The 16712-nt window shown below is 34.1% G+C and overlaps 1 protein-coding gene across 1 annotated transcript in view; it reads right to left on the reverse strand.

Moving 5' to 3' along the window:
* Positions 1-60: 60 nt before the first annotated feature.
* LEMD3 (LEM domain containing 3) overlaps positions 61-16712 on the reverse strand; it is a 74390-nt gene continuing 57738 nt past the window's right edge. The window contains exons 5-13 of the mRNA XM_019959833.2: positions 11850-11929; positions 11620-11765; positions 10400-10501; positions 10207-10309; positions 9356-9534; positions 4578-4659; positions 2652-2757; positions 2473-2551; positions 61-2255 (exon numbers count right to left, since the gene is read on the reverse strand). Of these exons, the coding sequence (XP_019815392.2) occupies positions 2092-2255; positions 2473-2551; positions 2652-2757; positions 4578-4659; positions 9356-9534; positions 10207-10309; positions 10400-10501; positions 11620-11765; positions 11850-11929 (1041 nt within the window). The 3' untranslated portion in view covers positions 61-2091. The remainder of the gene's footprint in view (positions 2256-2472; positions 2552-2651; positions 2758-4577; positions 4660-9355; positions 9535-10206; positions 10310-10399; positions 10502-11619; positions 11766-11849; positions 11930-16712) is intronic.

A 16712-nucleotide genomic window follows, 5' to 3' on the forward strand; every position in this document is an offset into this window, starting at 1 on the left:
GTTAAAAATAATATAATAAACACACAGCACTTAAAAAAATTTTTTTAAAGCCAAGACACATTAAAAAAAAACCTAATAAATTTTTAATTAGAATTTTTTTCCTTTTTTTAAACAGGACAAGTAACAGATTACATCAAACTTCAGAACTTTTCAAATATCTAGTTATTATACACATTCCCATCTGTCTTGCAGGGAGGGATCTTGGTCGGCTTAACAGTTTCAGGTAAAATAAGCTGCATAATAGTATATATTACAATAATAAGTGTACAATGCTTACATGGAATATGTTTTAGAAGCAAGAAAAAGATGCATATGCATCGAAAGGCGACCTCTTAAAATGCCACAACTATTTTTTTACATTCACTCTTGTAACAGGTCACAAGATGGGGTCACTAAGCTCAGATAAATCACTGTGATGCACATAAAATACAGAAAGATTGGTTATTATATATATTATATATATATTTATATTTTCACACGTTAGCATCTGAGACATAAACTGAGAATTTAAAATTTATTCTCTTCAGGTAACAAATCATTTTTTATTCTTCATAAACATGGTGCCCACAAAAGCACAAAGGTAAGGCACAATAAGGTTTTCTGTTACAGAACAGTGTGCATCATGTTTACTTAACCAGGAAACGTGCATTAACTGTGCAAGTTCATGCTGCAAACCTAACACATATACAATTTTAAATAAAAGGAAACTGAGCTTTAAACAAAATCAAGATTGGTACAATTTCAGCTTTTTCACATATTCATTTGGACTGACAATGATATATCAACAGGTTATTTTTAAAAAGCCAATTGCTACAAGTAAACTTTGCTCCATAACTATTTTAATCTGAAATCATAAACCATAATAAAGTAACTTTACTGAAACAAAGTAAATACCCAGGCACAAAGTGACCATCACTCGTGCATTTAATATACTGCGACCTTTCATAACCCAAAATTGCAAACGGAATTTTTCAAATACACATTTTGCTGCGACAATGTGCCCTGTTTTAAACTTGACATATAACAGGGAAGCTAACGTTTCATTAAATTATAAATAGATTGGGAAAATGACTTAATCCCAGCGGTACTATGTCATAGCCCTAGTATTTATAATAAATACAGCTTTTCACAAAATAGTTTCCCAATATCTGCCAATTGCTTTTTTATTGCTCACATAAATTTGAATCTATTACAACTGATATTGGAACTTTCACACAAAATCATACTCAGACATTTTTATATAAAACCTATAAAAGTTATTTTAAACTTGTATCTAATACTTCCAGGTGTTCGGCTGTTTGATCTGTATGATAGTATAGCCATATGTATATATGTGTGTGTATATATACACATATACACATACACACATATATATATACATACACACATATATACACATACATATATATACACACATTAGATTATGAATAAAATAGGAAGCTTATTTTACTGCTTTAATGCAGACATCCTCACAAAACAGACTACTTTGGCCGTCACCAGCATTTATACATATATACAAAAGCCAGTTTAAGTACATGAACATCCACTTACACTTTTATGTAACCACTAAACCCGAATTGATTTTCCCATATTCCAGCTGTAGCAAATGAATCTCTTACAAGCAATAGAAACCTAAGGTTAAATTGGGAAATTAACAGTTTTACCACATTAGCCTGTAAGGAACTATTTAGGTGACTGTATACAAAAATTCACAATATCAGTTTACAGGAAATTATGGAAAAACAAGAAGCCTTTTCCCCATGCTTTTGTGTGGTTATTCAAACACTTCTTGGTGCAAAAATACAACCATCACATTTGAAAATGCTTAATAAGGTCAATGTTCCTCATGCAAAACTTTTAAGTGCATTGGCTTAACTGAACTCCAAAAACTGAACAAAACAATTACTCTATCTACTCAGCATTGCTGCCTCACTGCTAAGTCCCTTTGGAACCTTAAGATTTCTGGAACGTTCAAATAGAGCTGTATTCAATAAAAATATTACATACAAAAAGCATTTAAAAAGGGAGACAGGAAGCCAAACAGGAATTTTCCTACTGTAAAGAACAGTCTTAGGAGTGGAAGAAGTCTTTTCAGGAACCTCCTTGAGAATTGGCTAGGCCAGTCCGAAGACGAAGATGAGACATAGAGTTCATATGTTTATTTGATGGCTTCAAGGGAGTGTTGCAAGTAAGAGCCTGGGGAAAGCGATGGTGATATCTATCTAGTCGTAAATATTTTACTGTAACCAATTTCCCTGTTGTAAGATAAAAATAATATTTTAGATCTGTATGAATGTGCTTAATATTAATAGAAAACAAACCGTGGTAAAAGATAAATGAACACAAATAAAATAATTAAAATTATTACTCTACAAATGATAACCTAAGATTCTTTAACTTAAAATCTGGTGGAATTTAACAGTAAGCCATAATTTATCTTTTCAAAATGTTTGTAGTATTTGAATTTCTTACCATCAAACCAAGAGCCATGCAATGCCTTAAAAGCTTTCCCAGCATATTCTGGAGACAGACATTTAACATATACACAACCCTGTAATATTTTAAAAAGAAAACAAAAAGGAAGAAAGAAATAGTCTTAGTTTAATAGCAACAATTCAAAATGTAGAATTCAATGGTGAAAGTTACTTTACCTCACGAGAGTTCTTGTCTACTGCAATGTGAACAATGCCATCATTATCACTGCATTTTTCTAAAATTGCTTCTTGAATTGCCAAATGCCACTGATCCCCTATTTCCCTAAAAAATTAATGAAAACAAAAATCAATTTTTCAAACAAAAATTCTTACTTAGAAAGAAGTTTTCTGTCTCTTCAACGAGTGCATGCTAAGTTGCTTCAGTTGTGTCTGACTCTGCAACCCCATGGACCGTAGCCTGGCGGGCTCCTCTGTCCATGGGATTCTCCGGCAAGAATACTGGAGTGGTTTGCCATGCCCTCCTCCAAGGGATCTTTCTGACCCAGGGATTGAACCTGCGTCTCTTATGTCTCCTGCATTGGCAGGTGGGTTCTTTACCACTAGCACCACCACATACCTAACTAGAATCAGGACAGCTTAAAAACCATATATTGTAAAAAAACTAATAGTATATAAATGCTTGTTACTAGCAGTAGGTAGATTTAAAAATGTTGGCATTCAGAAGTCCCAGCTATGTTCTCACTTTCCAGTGTAAGACTGTACAAGCTGAGGCACTGAAGGATCAGCCTACCATAGCAAGAAGGATCAGCCTACCACAGGAAGAAGGATCAGCCTACCATAGCAAGATAAATATATTTTCAATTTTATGTTTAAAATCCTTTGCACTTACAGTCATTTCTCTTTTCTATCTAAACAAGTGTTAACAAACACTTCAATGAGTTGTGATAAACTTATAAAAGTATTATTTTTTAATGACATTTTCAAATTCCTAACTTAAGGAAAATTCTTAGTAAATATTATATTCTGAGCTTTTTTTCCCAAAATATTAGAAACTTTATACAGGACAAACATTTTGCAAAAATAAGTCACTTTACTATTATGAAAGAGGTTCTGTTATAGTAACACACATTTGTCTTTCTTGTGAGATACAGACGGTGGGGCAGAGGAAAAGGCCATTCCACTTCAAATCATAAATCTTCATCTCAGGTAATAAAATACTGGGCTGGCATAGACTTCCTAATCTCTAAGGTATAGGGTGAGACTCCCAGTAGAGGGATCACCACACTGTCGTTTCTACCTCTGCAAAATGAAGGGGGTGTGTGTTGTGTGTGTGTATGCTGACAGTGCTTTTCACATTAACAATTTCACCGTTACTTAATCTACCATATCAACTATTTCTTGAAATAAATGAGTTATCAGATGGGAATTATGCATATTTTATATATATTACAATTTCCACTATCAGCTTTTAAAAAAAAAACCAGAATTTGATTTGTCCTATTATTGGACAGATAAGCAGTCACCTCTAGGAAGCAAATTCTAAAGATTATTACAGCTTATATGTAAAATATTATGGATTTTAAAGAAGTAACTTTTAACTATACTATATTCTGGAATGCACGTGTCACTGTAATTATATAGAAAAGTTTCTCAAATGGTAAATGGACATAAAAGTTCCTCAAATATTGCAATGACAGGTAGACAAATCTTATAGAAAGGAGGGTATGTACCTTTCGTAGAAAACTTTTTATAAGGGTTTGGAAATTTTAAGACAGCAGATATGTTTATTTATATTGCCTACAGAGGCAAAGAGTGGTGGCAAACATGACATACATTTAATAAAGGATACTGTTGATTATCATCGTATCTGTCATTAATCTGATTCAAGCATCTGTCTTCTATAAGGGATTCACAGTAAATACAAAGATTTTAAAAAGTTTTTCAAGTCATTATACACCTGTGTCTTTTGGGAAAACTTTGTTTCAAATTTAAAAAGAAGAATTGGGAAAACCATAACATTTTGGTAGTTAATATTTAGAAGTAAAGGAGATTTTTCAATTATAGACACAGCATTATAAGACTATCATGTATTTTTCATCCAAATATTAAAAAATTGCATGTACCTTTTGTCATAATACTTACATAACTGGATCAAACATATTTCGAATCTTCAGACATGGTGTCAAACTATTTGGTGGTGAATTTCTTCTATCTAAATGAAATGCTATAAAAAAACAAATTAGTTTTACTATTTTCCAGTGTTCCATTTTATTGAAAGGTATTCAGTCACTGAGTTCATTCAAAAAATATTCATTGCATGCTTTTACTATGAGCTAGATCCCTGGATCAAGGTGAATAAGACACACACAGTCACAAGACAGACACAGAGTCACTGATCTCACACTTTACAGTGGGGGAGACAGATGAAAAACAGTATCAACAAAGAAATTATAACTGTGGCAAATTCTAAGAAAGAAGGGTACAGAAAGCTGTCAATGTACTTAAGCCCATCTGTGAATATCAGATAACACTGAGGAGAGTGTACCTATGGTTGATACTTGTTGATGTATGACAGAAAACCACAAAACTCTATAAAGCAATTATCTTTCAATTAAAAAAGAAAAAATTTATGCTGAAACCTAAAGAATAAACAGAGACAGAATAAAGAGAGGTGTAAAGGACATCTAAAGCAAAGGTGACAGCTTATACAAAGCCCAAGGCAAGAAGGAACTTGATATACTCAAATAACTAAAAGACAGCCACTGTGACTAGAGATGGAACAACAGAAAGATAAACCTGAGGAAGATGCTGGATTACGGAGGACTATGTAAGCCACATTAAAGTCCCTGGACATTACCATAAGAGCAATGGGAATCCACTCAAATGTTTTAAGGACAGGAATAGTAAGACAGGATCTCTTAAAATTTTTAAATAGACTGTTATGTGGAAAATAGATGGAGGTAAAAAATGAATGCAAGGAGACCAGTTAGAGGTTATTACGTTGTCCAAGAGGAGATGATGGCAATGTGGATAAGACAGGTCAATGATGAAGATGGAAATAAGTGGACAGAATCAGTCAAATCTATTATGGAACAGATTTGACATGACTTGTTTAATGACCGCACATGTAGGGACTCAGGGAGAGATGAAGGATGACTCCCAGGTTTTTGACAGAACCGACTGAAGAGGGGACGGTATCATTAATTAAACAGGACACTGGAGGAGAGGTCAGTTTGGAGAGAGATGACATTATGTTCGTGCATGTATTGAAAGTCTGGCGCTTCTTAGTAGTACAGAAGACAAGTACACAGCTGTGTATAAAAATCTGAAAGTCACAACAGAAGACTTAGTGCATGATATAAAATTGAAAGTTATCAACATATATATAGCAAATGAAGTTGCAGCATAGGATCATTTGAGAAGACCAGGAGAAGATAAAAGATGGCCTGGAAAGACTTAAAAACTTAGAGGTCCAGGAAAATTTGGAAAAAAAGAATTAAGAAATGCTAAGAAGTAGGATGAAAACCAGAAGAAAGTGGCAACCACAAAACAAGAAAGTACCAAGGCAGGTTCAATTGTGAATACTGCTAAGTAAAATAAGGACAAGAAAGAAAAATGTCCATTGAAATTAGCAACATCAAAGTCTGAGAGCTATTTCCTTGAAATGATGGGGATGGGTAACAGACTGAAGTCAGCTAAAGAATAAATGGGGAGAAGGCAATGACACCCCACTCCAGTACTCTTGCCTGGAAAATCCCATGGATGGGGGACCCTGGTGGGCCTCAGTCCATGGGGTCGCTAAGAGTCGGACACGACTGAGCAACTTCACTTTCACTTTTCACTTTTATGCACTGGAGAAGGAAATGGCAACCCACTCCAGTGTTCTTGCCTGGAGAATCCCAGGGATGGGGGAGCCTGGTGGGCTGCCGTCTACAGGGTAGCACAGAGTTGGACACGACTGAAGCAACTTGGCAGCAAAGAATAAATGGGAGGTGAAAAAGTAAAGACAGTGAGTAAACTGTTTAATGCTGTTTGGCTATATGCAGGTAGAGACACAGGGTGACAGCTACAGGACAATGTATAGTGCAACAATGTGTTTTAAAGATGAGACTACAGTATGTTTCAGTGCTAATGAAAAGATCCAGGAGAGGCAGGAATTTAAAACACAGTAAGGGAAGATATGGGAGAAGACTAGAGGGAATGAGATCCAGAGGGATCCTCTAAAAAGAAGGGCTGGGTCCCTGTTAAGTGAGAAAGCTCCTTGATTGCAACAGGTGAGGATGAGCATGTCTGTATGTTAGTTGCTCAGTCATGTCTGACTCTTTGCAACACCATGGACTCTACAGCCTGCCAGGATCCTTCGTCCGTGGAATTCTCCAGGAAAGAATACTGGAGTGGGCTGCCAGTTCCTTCTCCAGGCAATCTTCCCAACCCAAGGATCAAACCCAGGTCTCCCACAGTACACAGATTCTTTACCATCTGAGCTACCAGGATAGGACAGATTCTGGTAATTCTATGGATTTGGTGGTGGAAATTTGAGGCAGGTACAATCCAATTGCTTCTATTTGAATCATCAACTGAGAATCAGAAGACAGAGAACAGCAAAGGTTTGAAAAGAGGGGATGAGATCTAAAACTGCTATTGAGTAGAATAGGAAACTGAAGTGACTAGCAAAAAATGGTAAGAACAAGAAAGGCAAGTAGTACTAACAACCTACTTGCAGTTAATTATTTATAAAGGTGCCAGTCTGCCAAGTGGTTATGACTTTCCTTGCTCTGCTCAGTCATTAGCATACAGACAAGCAGAGATCAACAGTTCCATCCTTGGTTGGAATTTACCAGGGTAAGATTAAGGACAGGTGATGACATAAGGGTACTAGCAAGAGAGTGACTGAAAAGATGGACCAAGGAAACTAAGATGGACAGGAAAAGAAGTAAAGATAGGAGAAAGGCTAAAGGAACTGGAGAAAGAATGTGCACTGAAGAATCAGAGATTCTGGAGTTCCCAAATACATGAAGCAGGAAGGCTGAAAGGATGAGTTCAAGACAAAAACCAGAGTGTATCAATTAAAGTTTTCAGAAGTGTCAGTAATAAGAAACATCTGGAGTATGAATATTCGAACAGTGTTTGACATGGGATGGAGGTATAGTCACTAGATATGAAAAATCTTTGCCAAATCTCACATCAAGAAGGTTTATGAACCTCTAGTACCTTCCGAACTTCTCTAGCAGTATATACATTCTGTTCTTAGATGACCTTTTAGCTGCAGACAGTCTGACTTCCTTGAAATTCTAATAATGACCTAGGTTAGCAGGGGTTCAACCAGAAAAAACAGAAACATTCATATCGCCTTATTTTAGCCTACACCCAAGACTCCAGAAAATAAAAGACCTGGAAGAAACTATCCCTGGCCAATTCTAGTCAGAAAGTAGTTCAAAAGATCAAACTGATTGATCTAACTAAACTCTAATTCCCATGGCTATGTAAAGATACAGTAGCTACTGAATGATACATTTTAAATACCTCAGGAGCTACCTTTGGGTCCTTTAAATGAATGCTGTTTATTCCAAACATGACATTTGTCAGAAGCATAGAGAATTCTTGTGCTTCCCAGCAGATAGTGTTTAATTTTTAACTGGTGCTTTAAAATACCTTTCGACATACTAATATTATCATCAATTTCTTATTTAAGTACTATTTAGAAACTGAACTAAAAATTCAGTAAGGTTGACTATTTAACAGTTACTTGGGGAAAGTACCATTAAATGACAATAGCCTGCAGTGGTAGTGAACTCAAAAGACTACTGTAACTATTACACCAACTCTTCAGACACGCACCATTTTGTTATTTAGCCACAACACTCGGTTTTGGGATATCTCACTTCACTGACCAGGGATTGATCCTGGACCACAGCAGTGAAAGCCTGAAATGCTAACCAGGGAACTCCCCAGCATGTACCCTTTAAAACAAATAGTTAATGGTTTAGTGTCATCTTGGCAACAAAGCTTCATTTTTATGCCACGATTACGGAACCTATTATTCAAGGTCTTTGAAAGTGAAACTCAATTAGAGAAAAAAGGGAGAGATTGCATTTTATTTCAATTTCAAAACAATTAACTTACCTTTCCCATATAGTCTAAGTATAGCAAGCATTGATAAATATGCTTTCTATCCAACAAGATTAAAAGAAACTCAACTCACTACTAGTTCTGAAATACAAATTAAACTAGCCATGAGATTTCTTTTTGCAATTAACCATTAATACACAAAAAATTCAAATGTGCTAACAGTTATTACTTGTAGAGGTTTAGGTACATAAGGCAACCAAACACCAAATCCTCCTATAAACTTATATCTGTTTTTGCAACTATACAAACATTAAGAAAAATATGGAAAGACACCCACAAAAGTGACTTGGCATGAGATATGCAAGTATCGCATTGGTGAAAGACTCTTAATGAAAAAGGCAAGCAAAAATAGAAAAAAAGAGAAGTTAAAAAGTTATGATTTCACTTACATATGTTTTAAATATAAAATAAATATATACTTGTGCATATATAAACATGTATATATAAATAAGAAATATATAAATTATATTTTACAAATTATCTGCACAAAAAATACCAGGGGAAAAGAACGCAGTTAGATCTTTAATACTAGGTTGCTTTTAGTAAGTGAAAGAGAAAAAAATCAAAGTAATGTATCTAGTACTATATCACTGTGAAGACAAACCATGTTATTTGTATTAGCACACAGAAAAGTGGGAGGACAGTAAGAAGCTAACACTGACTCCTTCTATGGGATGGGGCTGGAAGGGAGCTTTGCCATCATATATCTTTCAGTTGTACTATTTTAAACACATAAGAATTTTATATTTGAAAAAACTATCTATATTTTTTTGTTGTTTAAGCATACATACCTTGACCTTGCCACACTTTAGAAGGTATTACTAATATTTTGTCACAGGAGGCAGAAGGCTGGATCCACCGCCAAACTAGAAAGTCTGCACCACCTATTCTTCGTGTTTCTGTGCGAACTCTAGACTCATTAGCAGCAAGGAAGTCAACAGCTCTATCCCAGACTTTCTTCATTTTCTTCCTATCATTTGAAGGAAAATGACAAATTTACTATCATCTTTGTCATCTTTTTCAAATATTAGTAACTGAAGGTAGTAGTTGTTATTCTTAATTAGGGCTGTTCTTATCAATGCTTATGCAGTTTTTCCCAAAAAGATTAAGGTGCCTGAAATTCCCATCAAATTTATCATATTTGGATGTCCAGAGGTGGAACAATGCATTGGTATTTTCCCCTCTCAAAAGCTCTACTGATGATTCTGATATGCTGCTACACATCTTACACAGGGTAAGAACGCTGCTTTAGGATGTGACATCATCTTTTACTTTCAAGAAGTTGTTGTTGAATTCTTTTATTTAAAAAGCTTCATTAACAACAAAATAAAGTATTTTAAAACATTAGTAAAACATCACTGGCTACTGTCTGTCTCTGTTTATTTATCAGGATATAATTGAAGGAAATAATGTAGAGACTTTTAAAAAGTAAGAAAAGTATGCTTAGAAATCCAGTTGTCTATTATGCCACTTAAAATCAGGCCGATAATAGATGAAAGCTTAGAAAAGAGTTTAAAGTACAAAAAGACACCTGTATAGTAAAACAGCTATTGTTGAGAAGGGTCATAACTCTCAATGCAATTTTCATGACCGCAGAAGGTAACATTCTGATTTACTTCAACTCATAATGCTTTGAACACACCTGTCATGAGGCTGTATTAAAGAATCTCGCACATGGGGAATAGGCATGTAAGGCTGTAAATCTTTATTTTCCTGGCAAGCTTCATTATGACTTCGTAAAACATCTGAAAGTAAATCAAAAAAATTTATAAAGAAAACAACTATTGGACACCATGAGTATTCTAGAATAGTTCAGATTTTTACAAATACTGTACCTATAATCTTTACCACCATATCATACATCTGCCTTGTTTCCTCTTCTTCTTTTGTCCAGCGATATTTCATGTAACGCAGAACAACACAAACCATCACTACACCTGTAATATTTACATATATTGTGTTTTAAAATTGTGGTCAGTGGCATTCAGTAATATTTGTTGCAACCTGAAACAACCGTCAGTTGTTAAATCTGGTATAACAAAGTGGAAGGAAAAAAAGCCATTTTGACAGTTTCTATAGGTGATTATTTTAACTGCCATAATGGGATAGTGGAATAAGTCTTCAAGACAGTGGTTTGATTTAGCTATATAATAAAATTAAATATAAAAATTTAATATTAAACATTTCCCAGTGTGTCACTTAATCTTTCCAGAAAAAAATTTCTTCCTTAGGTTGACAACTGAACATTTAAATTCCATTTTTTTTTTTTCTGAATACAAAGTAACATGCTTCACAAACCTTTTTCTTTGCAGCATTAAGCTACTAGAAAAGTGAGTCTTATGAGACTGTAAACATTTAATTTTAAGCAAACTAAATTATTTTTAAAGGACTTGGGTAGAAAAGAGAAGAAATTTCTAGTGGTCACATAAAATTAAGAGGCCTGAATGAAAATTTTAATTTGGATAAATAATATTTTTAAAATTAAAAATAATTTTTAAAAAGTTAATTTCTAACTCAGTATTTAAAAAATAAGCTAATTTTTGTATCTTCCTGCTCTATTTCCTAAAGTGGATTTCTATCTATGCACTGTATTTGCTTTTTCTGTAACATTCATATGACAAAGTCTGATTCCTACTTCTCATAGCACTGTTTCCTAAGCCCTTAGATTGATACTGACATTGTGTATGAGTTAGTCCCTTCAGTTGTGTACAACTTCTTGCAACCCAATGGATTATAGCCATGAGGCTCCTCTGTCCATGGGATTTCCCAGACAAGAATACTGCAGTGGGTTGCCATCCCCTTTTCCAGGGGATTTTTTCACCCAGGGATCAAACCTGGGTCTCCTGCACTACAAGCAGATTCTTTACCATCAGAGCCACCGGGAAAGCCAACCGACATTATAAAAACCCTCAATATTACTATATCTTAGTGAAGACTTCTGGATGCGCTTTATAATGACAACTATTACAGAAGTATATTCTCAACCCTGGCATTTGATGAAATACACATGCAAAAATCTAGACTACAATGTATCTTTCTCATTCTCACAACTTACCTAAGCATAACAACAATAACCTGTGGGTGACAGTAACAAAAGCACGTCGAAAACGACACCAGAAGGACATCTGTGGTCTTGTGGATTGTAAAAACTGAACATCAACTATATCTGTCAATTCTTCCTCAGGGCCATAACCAACACACCTATGCAAAAATAATCAAGGGAGAATTTAGTTAAAATCACTGCTTAGACTACAAAATAAACAAAGTAGAAACCAAATCCTTTACCTTATCCCAACATCTTTTCCATTTTCAAAAATCCACTTTAATGAGATGTTAAATGTATCTTCATATTCAGGACCTAAATCCTAATAAGAAAAATAAAGAAAATAACCTTAATAATTCACATTCATTTGATTTTATGTGTAAACTGTCCTATAAATAACATACCTTATATAACACTTTAAACTATATAATAAAAATGTATTATTCAATACAGAAAAATGAAAAGAAATAAAAGAAAAGTCACCATTTCCCCACCACCCTAAGATAACCACTGTTAACATTTTGCTATGCTTTTTCATTTTTTATTTAAAAAATAAATCTAGATTGTTTTTAAAATTTGCTTTTCAAGTATCATCATGATAAGAGTGAATTAGTCACTTTTTCTTTTTAATGGAATGCTATTTGTAGATGAACAAAATGGCAAATTACTTAGACTCGGGTTTCACAGCCATTTTCTCAACAAGTGAATGAATATGCCCATCAGTTTCAGAGAAACAACTGATTGTGTTATTCACGATAAAATTAAAGCTTTCAAATGAAGTGAAAAGTAGAATTTTTAAAACTTACATCCATTATTATGAGCTTAACAATTTCAGTGCTTAAAAAACTTTTGAAATGAGACTGTGCTGTGATATTTACAAATGTGACTTTAGAGTACAGCATATTAAAATGTGTCAACATTATGAAGATTCGAATAACTAGTGACCCAATATTTTCCAAATGACCAATCATAAGCTATAAAATATTGTGTAGGTAAAAGATCCATTCTAACTGCAAAACAGACGAAAAGGCCTTAGTATGAAAAGTTCACTGTCATGGCTTTAAATTCTATACTACACTAATCTTTAAGAAACTATTACTTGTAGAGTTTTGATGCTATATCAAAGAAGAGTATCTATCTGACTTGAGAATTAAAATACTTTCCCCTGTTTTTTTGACTACCTATCTGTGTGAGGCTAGATTTTTGTGATGTACTTCAACCAAAACACCATCACAATGGATTGAACACTGAAGCAGATATGAGAATTCAGTTGTCTTTTATTAACCTGGACATTTAAGAGAGTTGCAAAAATGTAAACCGATGCCACTTCTCACTAAATGTTTTTACTTTGGAAACTAGTATTTTTCATAAAACACACTATTTATGCTAACATGTAATAAAGTCATTATTCTTATTTTAAATGAATAAGTAAACTTTAAAATGTTGCTTTAATTTCTAATATGACAAATACATATCTAAATAAATAAATACATACATATATATTCTACAAACAAATGCCATTTAGGATCATCGGTAATTTTAGGATTACAAAAGGATCCTGAAACCTGAAAGTTTAAGAAGTGCTATGCATAAGTGGATTATGTATTTTTTAAATCAAAATATTAAAAACGAAAGTGGTGTTGTATTATACAAACTGTTTTTCTACTTGCTTTTTTCACAGAATGAACTGGTGTTGTCAATGTATATCAGTATAAATATTCATGAGACAACTCCAATTTTTTCCAGTACAACAGTATTCCATTGTGTGGTTATTTTACACCATCATCCTCTCACTAATGAACATGAAATGGTTTCAATTATTTGAGTATAACAAATAATACTGTAATAAACATCCTTAAAAATTCTTTCATTCAAAATATTTATTGAGGGCCCACTATGTGCCAGGTACTGTTCTAGGACCTAGAAATGTAGCACTAAGCAAAAAGCCAAAATTCTCCATGCTCATGGGAACTTGTATTCTATTCAAAAGTATGTCTTTACATACTTTTGGAAGTGCAAAAAAATGAATTTCTAAAAGTAGAAATAGAAACAAGAAGTCACTTTATAAAATTCTTTAAAAATATTTATATGTAATAGCTACTGCATTTTAACAACAGATTCTTCAACAGCATTGGAAATTACAATGTTCTCATTTGATCAGTTTACTTTCTAATGTTATTTTAATATATCAAATTTGAAAGTATAATAAAGAATTTTATGAAGCAAAACTAATCTTGCTAGGCATCATTACTTATGTGTAACTACTGCCAGGGTTTTCAGATGCTAACGATAACCTATAGGCTATTTTTTTTTTAAGTGTGATAATTTCAGCATTATTTATAAATACCAAAAAATTTGTAGTCAATGTTAGCATTTAATGATTAAAAGATGACTTATATATGAGATCACTTCTGTTGGATATTATTAAATTAGAAATAATCATGACGAGAGCTAAATAGCTATATACTTTAAAAAGTAAAATACAGCATTCAACTATTACTATGAAAGATATACAATCATGTGAATAAGAACTAGAAAATAAGAAAAAGTAAATTTTGTTTAGTATTGCTTCAAAAAGTTATGCAATTATAAAAGATAAGTTCAGGCAATTTCTGCCTTTTTTAAAAATTTTTTTATTGAAGGATAATTGCTTTACAGAATTTTGTTGTTTTCTGTCAACCTCGATATGAATCAGCCACAGGTATACATATCCCTCCCTTTTGAACCTCCCTCCCAATAATTACTGTTTTAATTTTTGTAAGTAGACAGCAGAAATCACCTTGCATATAACTAAAAAATCAAACAGAACTCATATTCACTTACTCTAAATTAGAGAAGATTAAAGCATTGATAAAGAAACATCAAGAGAACATATTTCTGGTTATATTGCATGGATGAGGATTAGATAAAGCACAAGCAATACAAGATTTTGAAAACTCCATACAACAATATTAACATGGGAAAGACTAGAGATCTCGTCAAGAAAATCAGAGATACCAAGGGAACATTTCATGCAAAGATGGGCACAATAAAGGACAAAAATGGTATGAAACTAACAGAAGCAGAAGATATTAAGAAGAGGTGGCAACAATACACAGAAGAACTATACAAAAAAGATCTTCACGACCCAGATAATCATGATGGTGTGATCACTCACCTACAGCCAGACATCCTGGAATGCAAAGTCAAGTGGGCTTTAGGAAGCATCCCTACAAACAAAGCTAGTGGAGGTGATGGAATTCCACTTGAGCAACTTCAAATCCTAAAAGATGATGCTGTAAAAGTGCTTCACTCAATATGCCAGCAAATTTGGAAAACTCAGCAGTGGCCACAGGACTGGAAAAGGTCAGTTTTCATCCCAATCCCAAAGAAAGGCAATGCCAAAGAATGTTCAAACTACCACACAACTGCACTCATCTCACACTCTAGCAAAGTAATGCTCAAAAATCTTCAAGCCAGGCTTCAATAGCATGTGAACTGTGAATTTCCAGATCTTCAAGCCATATTTAGAAAAGGCAGAGGAACCAGAGATCAAATTGTCAACATCCACTGGATCATCGAAAAAGCAAGAGAGTTCCAGAAAAATATCTACTGCTTTATTGACTATGCCAAAGCCTTTGACTGTGTGGTTCACAACAAACTGTGGAAAATTCTTAAAGAGATGGGAATACCAGACCACCTGACCTTCCTGCCTCCTGAGAAATCTGTATGCAGGTCAAGAAGCAACAGTTAGAACTGGACATGGAACAACAAACCAGTTCCAAATCGGGAAAGGAGTATGTTAAGGCTGTATATTGTCACCCTGATTACTACACTTATATGCAGAGTACATCATGAGAAACATTGGACTGGATGAAGAACAAGCTGGAATCAAGATTGCCAGGAGAAATATCAATAACCTCAGATATGCAAATGACACCACCCTTATGGCAAAAAGTGAAGAAGAACTAAAGAGCCTCTTGACGAAAGTGAAAGAGAAGAGTGAAAAAGTTGGCATAAAACTTAACATTCAGAAAACTAGATCACGGCATCTGGTCCCATCACTTCATGGTAAATAGATGGGGAAACAATGGAAACAATGCCAGAATTTGTTTTTTGGGATCCAAAATCATTGAAGATGGTGACTACAGCCATGAAATTAAAAGATGCTTGCTCCTTGGAAGAAAAGTTATGACCAACCTAGACAGCATATTAAAAAGCAGAGATATTACTTTGCCAAAAAAAGCCATTCTAGTCAAGGTTATGGTTTTTCCAGTAGTTATGTACGGATGTGAGAGTTGGACTATAAAGAAAGGTGAGAAGAATTGATGCTTTTGAACTGTAGTGTTGGAAAAGACTCTTTAGAGTCTCTTGGACTGCAAGGAGATCCAAGCAGTCCATCCTAAAGGATCAGTCCTGAATATTCATTGGAAGGAATGATGCTGAAACTCCAATACTTTGGCCACATGATGCAAAAAACTGACTCATTTGAAAAGATTCTGATGCTGGGAAAGATTGAAAGCAGGAGGAGCAAGGGACGACAGAGGATGAGATGGTTGGATGGCATCACTGACTCAATGGACATGAGTTTAAGTAAACTCCGGGAGTTGGTGATGGGATAGGGAGGCCTGGTATGCTGCAGTCCATGGGGTAACAAAGAGTCGGACACGACTGAGTGACTGAACTGAACTGACACAGAGCTGAAGACCTGTGTTAATTCCTGTTTGCAATATATCGGTTTTTGAAAAGGATTTTGTACTCATTTAGTTCTTTTCAAAGACTGTATCCTTCAAAGACACAAACAAGATTCCACCCTTGAAAGATGTGGATATTTTAAAAATCAATGAAGTACATACATTATATTTAACTTGTATTTACATACACATTTTTCAGTTTTTATTCAATGCAGTATGCAGTATTTTATGACATTTTTTCATTACTATACAGAACGTGAAAAATTAGACTAAACATATTTCAAGTAATGCAAAATTAAATGAATTTCCAAGTTTACTTGCTGTGTAATTTAAATATAAAAATGGAGGCTAAAGATTATAAATAGCATGACTGCTCTTATTAATTATTGTTAAAAATAAACATAATGGTTCAAATTAACAAGGACAGCTACT

The sequence above is a fragment of the Bos indicus genome, chromosome 5 (genome assembly GCF_029378745.1).
Source record: "Bos indicus isolate NIAB-ARS_2022 breed Sahiwal x Tharparkar chromosome 5, NIAB-ARS_B.indTharparkar_mat_pri_1.0, whole genome shotgun sequence".
NCBI lineage: Eukaryota > Metazoa > Chordata > Mammalia > Artiodactyla > Bovidae > Bos > Bos indicus.